The 14,789-nt window shown below is 43.0% G+C and overlaps 1 protein-coding gene across 1 annotated transcript in view; it reads left to right on the top strand.

Moving 5' to 3' along the window:
* ARHGAP27 (Rho GTPase activating protein 27) overlaps window positions 1-14,789 on the top strand; it is a 71,566-nt gene that overhangs the window by 7,689 nt on the left and 49,088 nt on the right. Inside the window, exons 3-4 of the mRNA XM_027872780.1 lie at window positions 181-306; window positions 1,576-2,342. Coding sequence (XP_027728581.1) covers window positions 1,623-2,342 — 720 coding nt within the window. The 5' untranslated portion in view covers window positions 181-306; window positions 1,576-1,622. The remainder of the gene's footprint in view (window positions 1-180; window positions 307-1,575; window positions 2,343-14,789) is intronic.

Genomic DNA, 14,789 nt, shown 5'->3' with positions numbered 1-14,789 from the left:
TCTGGGGATGAGGACGGAAGGAGGCATATACAGGAAGAAAGGGGATGCACCTCGGCTGCATCAGCCTTTTCCTTTTTCCCAAGGTATAACTTTGGGGGAAGGGGTTGCTCCTTAGCCTGTAGTTTTGGCTTGGGATGAGGGGCTCCTCTTTCCCTTCCTTACCTTTCCTCTTCCTTCTAGGCCCCACTCTCGGCATTCAGACTGATCTGCTCAGATGTCAGAAGCCTGACTTGCTTTCGAGCCAGTCACCTCTGAAACTCATCTCAGTCTAGCTCATGGGTTCCCAAAGTGGCCAGCCTTTTCCCAGTAAGTTTCTGATGGATACAGAGGGAGATGGGAAGGAATGGGGGAAGTAGGGAAAAGACCAGGACTCATGGAAGCACAACTGGTTTGGTCCCCCTGCTGGCTAAATCTGGCTATGCTCCCCTCCCGCTCAGTGCCTCAGTTTACCCTACAATCCCTCTCCCCGGGAAGGTTGGGGAGGAAAGCTGTGGGAAGTTCAGATATTCATTCCTTCATTCAAGTTCCCAGGTCTCAACAGTCCTCTGCATGTCCAACCTGCCAGTACGGAGCCACCTTTGTTGGGCAGGAAAAGGTGTGGTCAGTGCACAGCCCAGAGGCGCTGAGGCTTTTTCAGTCTGTGACATTGACTCATGGCCTACATAGGAAAGGGTCACGGTAGTCGCAGGATGTCAGGATCCGCCTCTTTCTCCCCCTCCCATATTTTCCTCTTCTTCCCCCACATCGAGGCTCTGTTCCAGCCCTTCCTCTGTGGCATGGGACTGCCCAGCTTGGGGGAGGGGGATTTAGATCGTCATTTCCATGGGAGACAGTATGAAAAGATGGCATTAGCTACCATTGCTTACTCATGGTCACTCCTGAAGGCAAGCTGGCCATCCTTCTGAGAAAGACTGTCCCTGCATTCAGGCACCAGGGAGGGGGTGGAGGTCGAGTGCCTCTCCATGCGCTTTCACTACCTGACTTAGCTGCTGGGACACCGCACAATTCACAACTTAATTGTATTCAAGTGGTTTCCCCAGCTAGGAAGATCCCAAGGGACTACGTCCTGGGGTCCTGCTAATAAAAGAGGGTAGCATGAGTGGTCACTCTCAGCGCAGAAGCTGTCCAGCGGCGTGCCATAGGCCTTCTCGGGGCGGTCCTAGGCTCCGGGTTCATGTTTATGGTGATGCTGTCGAGCCACCGCCCCGGGATGAGAAACCGAGAGAACCGGTTTCCCCTGAGTCAGAAGGCCAGCAGAGCAAGGCAGAATTGGGCATCCCCTCCCCTCGGTTCCTGCCACTGCTGCTCCTTCCCACGTGCTTGCAGGTGCCCAGGTCACAGACGACGAGGGGTGGAGCTGAGGGGCCTTCCCTTCTCTTTGGGTGGGGCTGCTACAGTCGAAATCTCTAACCCTGATGCTTGATACTACCGCTGCCCCAAAGGGGCAACCCAAAGGATTGTGCTTCTTATTTGACATACAAGGAAACTGAGGCTCCGTTGATAGTGCTCCTTGTATCTCCTCCCTCTTTCACTTCTGTCCTACTGTCCCTAACTTCTCCGCTCCCCTCTCGGTAGGGTAGCGAAGCTGTTGGAGAGGGCCGAGAACCCAGGCTGGGGCCGGGATGGAGACAGCGGATGGCCCGGGTGACGAGTACGTTTTGGTAGAGCATGCCTTCGAGTACACCGGGAAGGATGGACGGCGCATCAGCATTCGGCCCAATGAGCGCTACCAGCTGCTGCGGCGGAGCACCGAGCATTGGTGGCATGTGCGGCGGGATCCTGGCAGCCGTCCCTTCTACCTGCCCGCGCAGTATGTGCGGGAGCTGCCGCGGCTCAGCTCCCCCAAAGACCCGGCCTCTCCCCAGATGCCCTTACCCGCCGCCGCCCCGGCCACCTGCGCCCCGGAACCTCTCACATACGATTACAAATTCGTGAGCATCCCCGCAGAGACCGCGCCCGCCCCGTCGAGTGGCGACTCCGGGAGCCCTGCGGAGCACACGGCGGGCGCCCTGGGCCGCTTCAGCTCCTTCCACAGCCCCGGGCGGCGCCGCGATGCTGGCAAGCGGAGCAGTCTGGCCCCAGGCCTCCCCGCCACCCTCTACCTCCGACCCGCAGCCCCCATCAGGTCGGCACAGTCTTTAGACGACCTGGCTAGGACAGCAGTCGTGCCCATCTCTGGGCTCCTGGGGAGCTCGGGGTCCTACAAGGCTTGCAGCGTGGCGGGCTCCTGGGTCAGCCCCCGGCCCCTCGCCCAGGGCCGGCCTCTCCCCCAGAGCCGGAGCGACTCGGAGAACATCTATGAGTCTATCCAAGACGTGCGAGGCGAGCTTCCCAAAGAGAAGGTACCCAGGGAGTGGGAGCTGCGGGGGCCTGATGGGGAGGAGCTGGGCAGTGAGTGACCTCTCCTGAAAATCCTCCTGTGGAAGCCTAAGGACCCAGGCTGCTCCTTCCCTTCGTCTTCCCACCCATTTTCCCACTCTCCCAATTACTTGCTCCCAGTCTCTGCTCCTCCCTCCAATTTTCCCCTCCTCCTTCCATCTCCCTTTTTAGCTCCATCTTTCCCTTCTCTCCTTCTCCTGTCTTTCCCCCTCCCTAACCTCCTACTCACTCTCTCCTATCTCTCCTTCCCCTTCCCAGCCCTCCTTTGCCCCTCATCCTACTGTCAGTTCTCTTTCAGCCCCATACGCTTTTCCTTTTGCAATGCAGTAGCTATCGAGGATAGCCTGCCCCCGTGTGGTCAGTGTAGAGTGATGCGCCGGGTGAGGATTTGATGCTAACCTGGGGAGACTCCAAAATGCCCGAAAATTGGAGACGTACATGAGGGGACGTAGAGCTCTGTGATTGAAGTTTTCATGGAGGAGGAGAGTAAAGGGGAGCAGCAGGTCCCCCTGCCTGGCTTCCCTTCTGGCTAACTACCGCGAGCCCAGCGTATCTGAATAGTCCAGAGTCTTGACATCTATATTGTTGAGCACATCTGTAGAGGTCCCCCCGCCCCAGTTCCCTTGCAAAGAGACAGGGAAAAGAACTGAAGGGAGAGGAATAGGGTTAGACGTTCTGTGCAAGCAGATGTCTGATAAATTCTTTCTCACGCCTCACCCAGCCCCCACCCCCACCTGGTGCCATACTCACCCCAGTCCCACCAAGAGTGGCGGTGGCAACCCTCAGGTTCTCCCCATTCAGACTACAGTTCCTTTCATAATGAGAAGTAACCGCAGACTATCAGGCTGTTTGTCAAGACGGGTCTGTGCCCAGCTATGCCAGCTATGCCGGAGGGTAGGAGTGTTTCTACCCCTGCCCTACCCTACCTTCAGGCAACTGGCTATTTCCCTCCTAGGGGAGGAGGGGCCTCCTCCAGAAAGATTGTGGACCCCCAGACGGAGGGAACTATTGACTGAGGGCTAATAGAAGAGAGCTGTGGTCCTGGAGTCAAAACCAATGGGTTCTCATTCTGGCTCTGCCGGAAGACTACACGAGTAAGGCATTTAACTTCGCTAAGTCTTATTTGTTGTCATCTGTTAAACACGGCCAATCATATCTGACATACCTCAAAGGGCTAGATCATCTTGAGGGTCAGAAAACAATAACAACAATAGTAATAGTTAGCATTTATATAATATATGATTAAATAACATAATTATATGAGGTATAATCTATAATCTATAATTATATAACATGTAATTATATTATATATAATATAGCTTTAAGATTCACCAAAAAGCTTACCTATGCTGTATCTTTTAGTCCTCACAACCCTAAAAGCCCTTTTATATAAATGAAAAGTATAAGACTCACAGTCACTCACATCTCACATCTCACTTAGCAGGTCACTGCTGAGGTTGCCCTGCTTTTAAGAAAGATGTCTTTTCTTTCATACTTCAGGAAGTGGGAAGATTAGATCTCTCCTATTTAAAGAAGACTGCATCCTCCTCTTTGATCATTCAGTAGAATACTAAGGGATAGCCTGAGTGGGAGGAGTTTATAAAGCTAATCTCCATCCTCTCAGTTGCAGATGAAAACCAATTTCCTTTTTTTCTTTTTAATTTTAATTACAGCTTTTGTTTAGAAACATATTCCTTCCCCCATGCAGCAATTTTCCTTCATAAGAAAGCTTATTAAAAGAAAAAAAAAAGTTCAGTAAGTCAAAACCAATCTGATTGCTTATGCAACACTCTACACCCAAATTCCCCAGTCCCTCACTTCCTCAGCGATAGGAGGAAGGGTTATGAAAGAAGGAAAGTGAAACTTCTCTTATTTTAGTTCAGTCTTTAGTAGATATAAATAAAAAATGACCTCTCTGTGTGTGTCTCTCTCATTTTTCTGCTTCATCCCAGAGTTCCACATCCCTAAGTTTGAAAGTATTCCCCCCTGCACCCCATCCCAAGGAGGTACAGGGCAGTTTGGAGAACAGAGATGATAGATCTGTCCCAGCTGTTTCTCTTTTCAAGAAGGGGTCGTATTTGAAGCAGCAGGATGTGGGCTCGTTGGGTCAGCCTTCATCCCAGCACCTACTAAGGTGCTTGTAACATAGTAGGCATTTTATGAATATTTGATCAGCCCATGTCCACTCACTGTCTGCAGTCAGGCTTGCCAGGGCAAATTCAAAGGTATTCAGGCAGCTCGGTCTTTAATGAGTGTCTCCTAGGTGCCCAGCACTGTGCTAAACAGTGAGGGGTATACACAAAGACGAGGCAGCATTTAACTGAAGCTGTTCAAGGTCACCAATGACAATCGTCTTTTCTCACTCCCCATTCTTCTTGACTTTCCCCCAGCATTGGACACTACTGATCACTCACTGCTTCCAGATACTCTGTCCTCCCTGACTATTTGTGACGCTGTTCTGTGGTGGGCTTCTGGGAACCCATCCTTCTCAGTCTCCTTTATAGGATTTTTGTCTGTGTCCCACCCCCTTGTATGAGTGTGTCCCAGGTTTCTTTTCTCTTGATGATCTTACCAGCTCTCATGGATTCAGCTATCCCCTCTGTGTAGATATCTAGCCTTAGCTCTAGCCTGAGCTCTAATCTCTCATCTCCAACTGCCTGCTTAACATCTCCACTTGGATGTTCTGTGGTCATCTCAAACCTAACAAGTCCATGGCAAAACACAATGTCTTTCTCCCTAATCCACCCCTCCTAACTTCCCTATTCCTGTTGAGGGCATCATCATTCTTCCAGTCTCCCCAGTTTCTAACCTGTTGTTGTTACCCAGTCCTGTATGACTCTTTGTGACTCCATTTGGGTTTTTCTTGGCAAAGGTTCTTGAGTGGTTTGCCATTTCCTTCTCCAGCTCATTTTACATATGAGGAAACTGAGGCAAACCGGGTTAAGTGACCTGTCCAAGGTCACACAGCCATTAAGTATCTGAGGCTGGATTTGAACCCCTTGACTCCAGACCCAGGCATTCTATCTGCTGCTCCACCTAGGAGTGAGTCATTCTCTGCTCTTCATATTACCTACATCTGATCAATTGCCAGATGTTGTCAATTCTATCTCTTCCATATCTCTTGTATCTGTCCCTTCTCTCAACTCACGCTACAACCACCCTTATCACCTCTCACCTGGTCTCTCTGCATCCAGCCTCTCACCACTCTAATCTCCAAAGAGCTGCCAAAGCGATATTTCCAAAGTGCAGGTCTAACCGTGTCACTAGTCTTCTCAAGAAGCTTCAGTGGCTACCCATTTTCAGCACAGTTCAATACAAGCCCCTTTGAAGTCCTTCACAATCTGGCTCTAGACTGTCTTTCCAGGCTGGCTGCATGTTACTCCCTCTGACAAGCTCTAAACTCCACCAAAATGACCCACTTGTTATTCCCAGTGCACAGTATTGCATCTTCAGTATCTGTGCCTCTGGCTATCCTCCACCCCTGGAATGATCATCCCCCCTCAATTCCACTAATTGGATCTCTTTGCTCCTTTTAAGGGTCAAGCTAAAGGGGCCTTTTAAAACAAAACCAATTTTCTTTATTATGAACTTAGTCATCAACAAACATGAATATCACTATATATAAATGGCAGAAAAAAGAAGATTGTTTATGAAATCAGAATATATCATGTACAGCTTATTTTTTTAAAAAAATATAATATGGTAATGCCAATACTTTATTGTCTTTGTCCCCTTCTGAAGTTACTTCTGCTTCTTCTCTGTATTTTTGTAATTTGTAATACTCTTTTCTTTCTTTTTGTTTTTGCCTTACTATCACCTCATGCCAGTCCTCTGAACACTCCCTGCCCCCAAATTAAATTCCTCCCTTATAAACTAAGTATAATCAAGCAAAACAAACTTGTGTCCTGTTAGTTGTGACTAAAAATGTATCATTCTACCACCAAGAGTGAGTGACATGAGATGAGGAGAGAGAAGAGGTACCTCTAATTCATTCTAGGCTAATGTCCTCAATTTTTTTAGTGAAATATAAGGCAAGATTCTCAAATGAAAGGCTTGAAGTGGGTAGGGAGACAGAGAACCAAGGGAGATTTGAGGAGTTATGAAAAGGCTTAGAAAAGGTGAGTGGGAGAGTGAGTCGATGGGGAATGTATAAAAGGATTGATTGCCTTGCAGTGGAGAGTGCCCAGTTGAGATTATGGAACATAAATTTGTAGTGGACTCAGTCAGCATGGCTTTGTGATTTTCTTCATTTTTGTTAAGCAGCACATGAGCAGAATGAAGGAGATGGTGGGAATAATCCAGGACTGAGGATTGGCGGGACAAGATCAGGAAAGGATGAGGGGGCAACAGACTAAAGAAAAGAAGATGGCATGTGGTTGGATGGGTTCACCAGGGGTCAAGATGGGAAGGGAAGAAAGTATGACTAGTGCAGTGGTGATGGTCTGGAACAGAACTGAATCACTATTCAATGAATGTTTATGGACTGAATCAGAGGCCACTGCCCTCAGAAAGCTTTAACCTAGAGATGAACTACATATCCAATTGTGTGGTATTGATAGGAGCGCAGAAAAAAGAGTGCACTGAAATAAATCACTGGGAGATAGAAGAGAGGGTCAAGGATCATAGGATTTTAGATGATTTAGAGCTGGAAGGAACTTCAGAGGACATCTTATCCAGTGCCCCTCCCCCATTTCATAGATAAGGAAACTGAGGCCCAAGGAAGTGAGGTGACTTGCCCAAGGTCACACAGGTAGTTAATGTCAGAGGTGAGATTTGAATCTAGACCTTCTGACTCCAGGGGTGATGTGTTTGTTTCTTTGGGGTGGGGGGAAAGCAGGGTGCAGGGAGAAATACCATGAGCACATACCTTGAGACTGGAAACAGGTTGTCAAAGACTTCCTTTAATGCATATTTGTCCATGGCTTGGTGGCAGCTAGGTAGAGATATGGATTGAATGCTGGCCTTGGAGTTAGGAAGACCTGAGTTCAAATCCAGCTTCAGACACTTCCTAGCTGTGTGACCCTGGGCAAGTCACACAACCCTGTTTGCCTCAGTTTCCTCATCTGTAAAATGAGCTGGAGAAGGAAATGGCAAATACCTCTAGTATCTTGGCCAAGAAAACCCCAAATGGGGTCACAGAGAGTTGGACACGACTGAAAGGACTAAACAAAAATAAGTGCTTTGGTCTGAAATAACACAGAGGGAGTTATATAGGCATACTTTGTTGCTTTTAGATAGTTCCTCATCAAAGGACACACAGATAGATGTGGGAAAAAGACAGAAGACAAAGTGAAATAACAAGTACTGCAAACATTTATTAGGTGCCTCTTTTGCACACAGCCCTTCTACTTCCTTCCCCTTTCTGTCTCTTGCTGGAAGATACAAAGGTAGACGTGGTCCTGTGCTCAAGGAGTTTCTTGTCTAGTAGGGGAATAATGGTGGTACTAACCATAGGACACATTTATATAAGACTTTTAATTCAATATTTATGAAGCTCTATTATGTGCCAGGTACTGTGCCAAGGGCCAAAAATACAAAGACAAAAAAAAAAAACCCCAAACAAACCAATATCAGTCCCTGTCCTCAGGGAGCTAACTTCTACTGGAGGATACAACAGGTCCCCAAGTAAGTAAATGTAAAGTAATTTGATGAGGGACAGCATGCTCAGAACTGGAGGTCTTAGGAAAGGTCTTGAAGAAGACATGGCCCCTGCTTTGAAGGAACCTAAGAAGTCTACAAGAGAGAGGGGATGAGGGGATGCATTCAAAACATGGGGAGACCACTTGTGCCATGGCATGGAAGTGGCAGATGAATGACCTGTGTGGGGAGCAGCCAGCAGGACAATTTGGTTGGAATGGAAAGTATATGAAGTAAGATGAGATAAGACTGGAAAGATAGGTGGGAACCAAATGATAAAGGGCATTAAATACCAGGCTAAAGGCCTGGTGTTTTATCCTAGAGGTAAATAATGAGCCATAGAAGTTTTTTGAGTATGGGGATGAGGGACGGTGATGTGGTCACATCTTTGGGGTTTTTTAATATATAATATTTTATTTCCCACTCCAATTAAGTTACAAAATTTTTTTAACATTTTTTTGAAATTTTGAGTTCCAAATTCCATCTCTCCTTCTCCTCCCCTCCTTCCTGAGATGGTAAGCAATCAGATCTAGGTTCACATCTTTGTTTTCAAGAATATCAATTTGGCATGTAGATGGAAATAGCACGAGAAAAGAAAGAGCCTGGATGCAAGAAGACTGATTAGAAAGCTCCTTCAGTAGCCTAGGAGAGGGGTGTATAAGGGCCTGAACTAGCATGCTTGGTGGCCATTTGAATAGAAATAAAGGGAAAGAGGCGACATGTTGTAGAGGTGAGATCAGACCCACCAAGCGACTGGATATAGGAATTTGACAGACAAGGAAGAATCCTACATTGTGGAACGGGGTGACTGGAATCAGGAAGACTTATCTTCCTGAGTTCACTCACCATTGACTGAAGTGGAGAAATGGAGAAATGGAGAAAAGATGAATTTTGGAGGAAATGAGTTCCATTTTGGATATGTTGAATCTGAGATTCTCATGTATATCAAAGTAGAGATGTCCAATAGAACATCTTTTCCCACAACTACATGGTAGTAATACTATGATTCCCACTTTACAGGTGAGAAAATTGAGGCTAATAATAGTATTTCTTTAGCACCTACTATGTACCTGACACTGTGCTAAGCTCTGTACAAATCTTGTCTTATTTGATCCTCACATCAACCCTGGGAGGTAGGTGCTGTTATTATCCCCATTTTACAGATGAGGAAAGTCAAGTAAAAAGAGGATTAAGTGACTTGCCCAGTGTCACACATCTGCTAAGTGTTTGAGGCTTGATTTGGACTCAAGATTTCCTTACTCTAAGCCCAGCACTGTGCCACTTACAGGTTTTGAAAGTAAATAAATGATGTAGAATAGGCTAGTAAAGTTCTTATAGCAAATGTAGCATTGTGGGTGCTATGGTTGTCAGTATAAAGGCATCATCAAAATGGAGAGTATCACTTATCAGGAAGCAACAATGGAACTTTATAATTTAGTCTGGGAAGGTCAGAGAGGCTCTCACATCACAAAAATCACAGAATTTATACCTGGAAGGTACCTTAAAGATCATCTAATACAATTCATTTATTTTACTGATGAGGAACTGTGACTCGGAGAAGAGAGACTTGTCTAAGGTCACACAGGTAGGGAGTGGCAAAGCCAAGATTCCAACACAGATTCCCCTGGGTCCAAATCCAGTGTTCTTTCTGTCACATTAGGATGCCTCTTATCAGATCAATACAGTAAAATATCCCTGTGAGAGGAACCAAATTCTAGAGCAGTTTCATTCGAACATTTGGTAGAGTCAATCCTTCTAAGCGTTCCACCATAGCATAAATCAGTTCAATATCAGAAAGGAACAAATGTCCTGCTTTCCAAAAATAAAAATAAAAAAAGGAGGGGTGGAAGGAGAATGGAGTCTGAAAACTAGAGGCCAGTGAACCTGATTTGGATTGCTATCAAAATTCTAGATCATATTACTAAAGGGATGGCTAGTGAATGTCTAGAAAAGGAAACAGTAATCAAAGAATCAGTATGGCTTTTTCATAAATGAGTCATGCCAGACTAACATCATTTTCCTTTTCCATAGGGTTATGAGAGTAAAGAAATGCTACAGATAGAGATTACCTATATTTTAGCAAAGCATCTGATGAAATCTCTCATGTTATTCCTGGAGAAAAGATAGAGAGATGTGAGCTAGACCTCAATGCAGTTAGATAGATTCTGTACTGGTTGAATGGCTAAAGTTTAAGACTATTCACTAATGGCTTGAAGTTAATTTGGAAGCTGGTCTCTAGTGAAGTGGGGTAGGTAGGTGGCGAAGGAGATAGAATGCTGGACCTGGAGTTAGGAAAACTCATCTTTCTGACTTCAAATCTGGCCTCAGACACTTATTAGCAGCTGTGTGATCCTGGGCTAGTCATTTAACCTTGTTTGCCTCAGTTTCCTCATCTGTAAAATGAGCTGGGGAAGGAAATGGCAAACCTTCTAGCATCTTTGCCAACAAAACCCCACAAGGGGTCACAAAGAGTCAGATATGACTGAAATGACTCAACAACTCTACAGGGGTGCCTCAAGGATTTATGCTTGGTCCTGTATTATTTAACATTTTTGTCAATGACTCAGATAAAAGAGGGGCAGCTAGGTGGCACAGTGAATAGAGCTCTGGCCTTGGAGTCAGGAGGACCTAAGTTCAAATCCAGCCTCAGACACTTAACACTTACTAGCTGTGTGACCTTGGGCAAGTCACTTAACCTCGATCGCCTCACCAAAAAAGCAAAAAAAAAAAATGACTTAGATAAAGGAATAGTTATCAAGAGCACAAAGCCTGGAGGGGTAACTATAACACACTTGCTGGCAGGATCCAAGAAATATAGACAAATTTGAAGTTGAGTGGAATTTATATATTTTTTTAATTCTACAAAAGCAAGCAATTTGATTTCAGTTATGCATGTGGAGTCATGCAAAATATATTTCCATATTAGTCATGTTGCAAAAGAAAACACAAGCAAGGGGCAGCTAGGTGGCGCAGTAGATAGAGCACTGGCCCTGGAGTCAGCAGGACCTGAGTTCAAATCCGGTCTCAGACCAGATACTAGCTGTGTGACCCTGGGCAACTCACTTAACCCCAATTGCTTCACAAAAAGAAAGGAAAAAAAAAGAAAGACACCAACAAAATAAAACAATAAAAATAAAGAAAGTTAAAATAAAAAAGTATGCTTCAATGTGCATTCAGAGTTCCCTCAGTTCTTCCTCTGGAGGTGGACAGCATTTTTCATGATGGGTCCTTCAGACCTGTCTTGGATCATTGTCTTGATCAAAGTAGCTAAGTCTTCCAGACAATATTGTTGTTATTGCAGACAATGTTGTCCTGGTTCTGCTCATATCACTTTGCATAAGTACATATAAATCTTCCCAGGTTTTTCTCAAGCCATCCTGCTTGTCATTTCTGATAGCACAATGGTATTCTGTCATAATCATATACCACAGCTTGTTTAGCCATTCCCCATTTGATGGGCATCCTCTCAATTTCCAGTCCTTTGCCACCACAAAAAAAATCTGCTATAAATATTTTTGTATGGATATGTCCTTTTTCTCTTTCTTTGATCTCTTTGGATTATAAACTTAGTTGTGGTGGTTCTGGGTCAAAAGGTATGCACACCTTTATAGCCCTTCAGGCATAATTCCAAATTATTCTCCAGAATGGTTGGACTGGTTCACAACTTCACCAACAATGCATTAGTGTCCCAGTTTTTCCACATCCCCTCCAGCATGAGTCATTTTCCTTTTCTGTCATTTTAGCCAATCTGATAGGTGTGAAGTATCTCAGGGTTATTTTAACTTGCATTTCTCTAATCCGTAGTGATTTAGAACATTTTTTCATTTGACTATTGGCAGCTCTAATTTCTTTTTCTGAGAAGTGCCTGTTCATATCCTTTGAGCATTTATCAACTAGGGAATGGCTCTTCGTTTGACAAATTTAGCTCAGTTCCCTGATATTTGAGAAATGAAGCCTTTATCAGAGAAACTTGGTGCAAAAATTTCCCCCCAGTTTCCTGTTTTCCTTCTATTCTGGCTGCATTTGTTTCGTTTATGTAAAAGCTTTTTAATTTCATGTAATCAAAATTACCTATTTTACTTCCTGTAATCCCCTCTGTCTCTTGTTTGGTCATAAACTCTTCCCTTATCCATAGATCTGACAGGTACATTTTTCAATGCTTCCCTAATTTACTTATGATATCACGCTCTATGTCTAAGTCATTTATCCATTTTGACTTTGTCTTGGTACATGGTGTGAGCGGTTACTCTATGCCTAGTCTCTGCCAAACTGCTTTCCAGTTTTCCCAGCAACTTTTGTCAAATATTGAATATTTATCCCAAAAACTTGGATCTTTGGGTTTATCAAACACTAGATTACTGTGGTATTTTACTACTGTCTCTTGATTGTATACCTAATCTATTCCACTGATCTACTTCTCTTTCTCTTAGCCAGTGCTAGATTGTTTTCATGATTACCACTTTGTAATAGAGTTTGAAATCTGGAACTGCTAGGTTGCCTTCCTTAACATTTATTTTCATTGATTCCTTTCATATTCTTGACCTTTTGTTTTTCTATTTTATCTAGCTCTATAAAATAATTCTTTGGTTGGTATGACACTGAATAAGTAAATTAATTTAGGTAGAATTGTCATTTTTATCCTACTGGCCTGGCCTACCATGAGCAATTAATATTTCTCCAATTGTTTAAATCTGTCTTCGTTTCTGTGAAAATGTTTTGTAATTGTGTTCATATATTCCCTTGGTTTGTCTTGGCAGGTAGACTTCCAAGTATTTTATATTGTCTGCAGCTATTTTAAATGGAATTTCTCTTTCCATATCTTCCTGCTGGGTTTTGTTTCTAGTATATAGAAATGCTCATGATTTATGTGGGTTTATTTTGTATGCTGCAACTTTGCTGAAGTTGTTCATTGTTTCAATCAGTTTTTACTTGATTCTCTAGAGTTCTCTAAGTATTTCATCATATCATCTGCAAGTAGTAATAATTTTGTGTTCTCATTGCCTATTCTTATTCTTTCAATTTCTTTTTATTGTCTTACTGCTATAGTTAGTTTTTCTAGTACAATATTGAAGGACAGTGGTGATAAAGGACATCTTTGCTTTACTCCTGATCTTATTGGAAAGGCTTCTAGTTTATCTCCATTATAGATAATGCTTGTTCTTGGTTTTAGATAGATACAGCTTATCATTTTAAGAATGGCTCCATTGATTCCTATGCATCCTAGTATTTTTAATAGGAATGTGTGTTGTATTTTTTCCAAAGGCTTTTTCTGTATCTACTGATACAATCATATGATTTTTATTGTTATTATTATTGATGTGGTCAGTTATGCTGATAGTTTTCCTAATATTGAACCAGCCTTGCATTCATGATATAGATCCTACCTGGTCATAGTGTATGATCTTTGTGATATATTGCTGTAATATATACTAGCTTCTTGATAGTATTTTATTTAAAAATTTTGAATCAATATTCATTGAGGAAATTGGCCTATAGTTTTCTTTCTCTGTTTTTGCTCTCAAGACCATAGATATCAAAACCATATTTGTATCATAAAAGGAATTTGGTAGAACTCTTTCTTTACCTATTTTTTCAAATAGTTTATATGGTATTGGGGTAAATTGTTTGTTAAATGTTTGGTAGAATTCAGTTGTCAATCCATCTAGTCCTAGAGATTTTAATTTTGGGAATTTATTGATAGCATGTTCAATTTCTTTTTCTAAGACAGGGTTATTGGAGTATTCTATTTCCTCTTCTGCTAATCTGGGTAGTTTACATTTTTGTAAATATTCTTCCTTTTCACTTAGATTGTCAGTTTTACTGACACATAATTGGGCAAAATAACCCCTAATAATTGCTTTAATTTCATCTTCATTAGTGGTGCATTCACTTTTTTTCATTTTTGTTAGTATTTGGTTTTCTTCTTTCATTTTTTAAGTCAAATTAACCAAGGATTTATCTATGTTGTTGATTTTCTAATAAAACCAGATCCTCATTTTATTTTATTTATTTATTTATTTATTGGGTAGGCGATTGGGATTAAGTGACTTGCCCAGAGTCACACAGCTAGTGAGTGTGGCCAGATTTGAACTCAGGTCCTTCTGACTCCAGGGCCGATGCTCTATCCACTGTGCCACCTAGCTGTCCCTCCCCTCCAGTTTTATTTATTGGTTCATTTTTTTAGCTTTCAATTTTATTAATCTCACCCTTGTTTTCAGTATTTACAATTTGGTGTTTAATTGTGGATTTTTAGTCTGTTCTTTTTCTAGGTTTTTTAGTTGCATGCCCAATTCAATGTAGAATATTATTAAACCAGAGCAGCAGGTTAAATAAAGGTAAACCATTTAAAAACCAACCATACTTACAAACTCAAATCAGCTGCCTTGAATTTTATATTTCATCCAATTTTATTACAAGAATTTATTGTTAAGGCAGAAAAATTGAATATTACATGTAAGGAATGATTTTTACACGTGTGGGTCAAACTCAGACTACAAATATATAAACAAAGAGGATGAATAGAATTTAACAATATGAAACTCCATAGGGAAAAATGTAGTCTTCCATTTAAGTTTAGAAATTTGACTTAATAATAATAGCTAGCCTTTCTATAACATTCTTTTCTTTCTTTCTTTTTTTTTTTTTTGATGAAGCAATTGGGGTTAAATAACTTGCCCAGGGTCACACAGCTAGTAAATGTTAGGTGTCTGAGACCAGATTTGAACTCAGGTCCTCCTGACTCCAAGGCTGGTGCTCTATCCACTGTGCTACCT

Source organism: Vombatus ursinus, unplaced genomic scaffold (assembly GCF_900497805.2).
Source record: "Vombatus ursinus unplaced genomic scaffold, bare-nosed wombat genome assembly UNPS02014801.1, whole genome shotgun sequence".
In the NCBI taxonomy this organism is placed as follows: domain Eukaryota; kingdom Metazoa; phylum Chordata; class Mammalia; order Diprotodontia; family Vombatidae; genus Vombatus; species Vombatus ursinus.
Note: the sequence above shows the minus strand (reverse complement) of the source record. Positions and strands in the feature narration are given on the sequence as shown.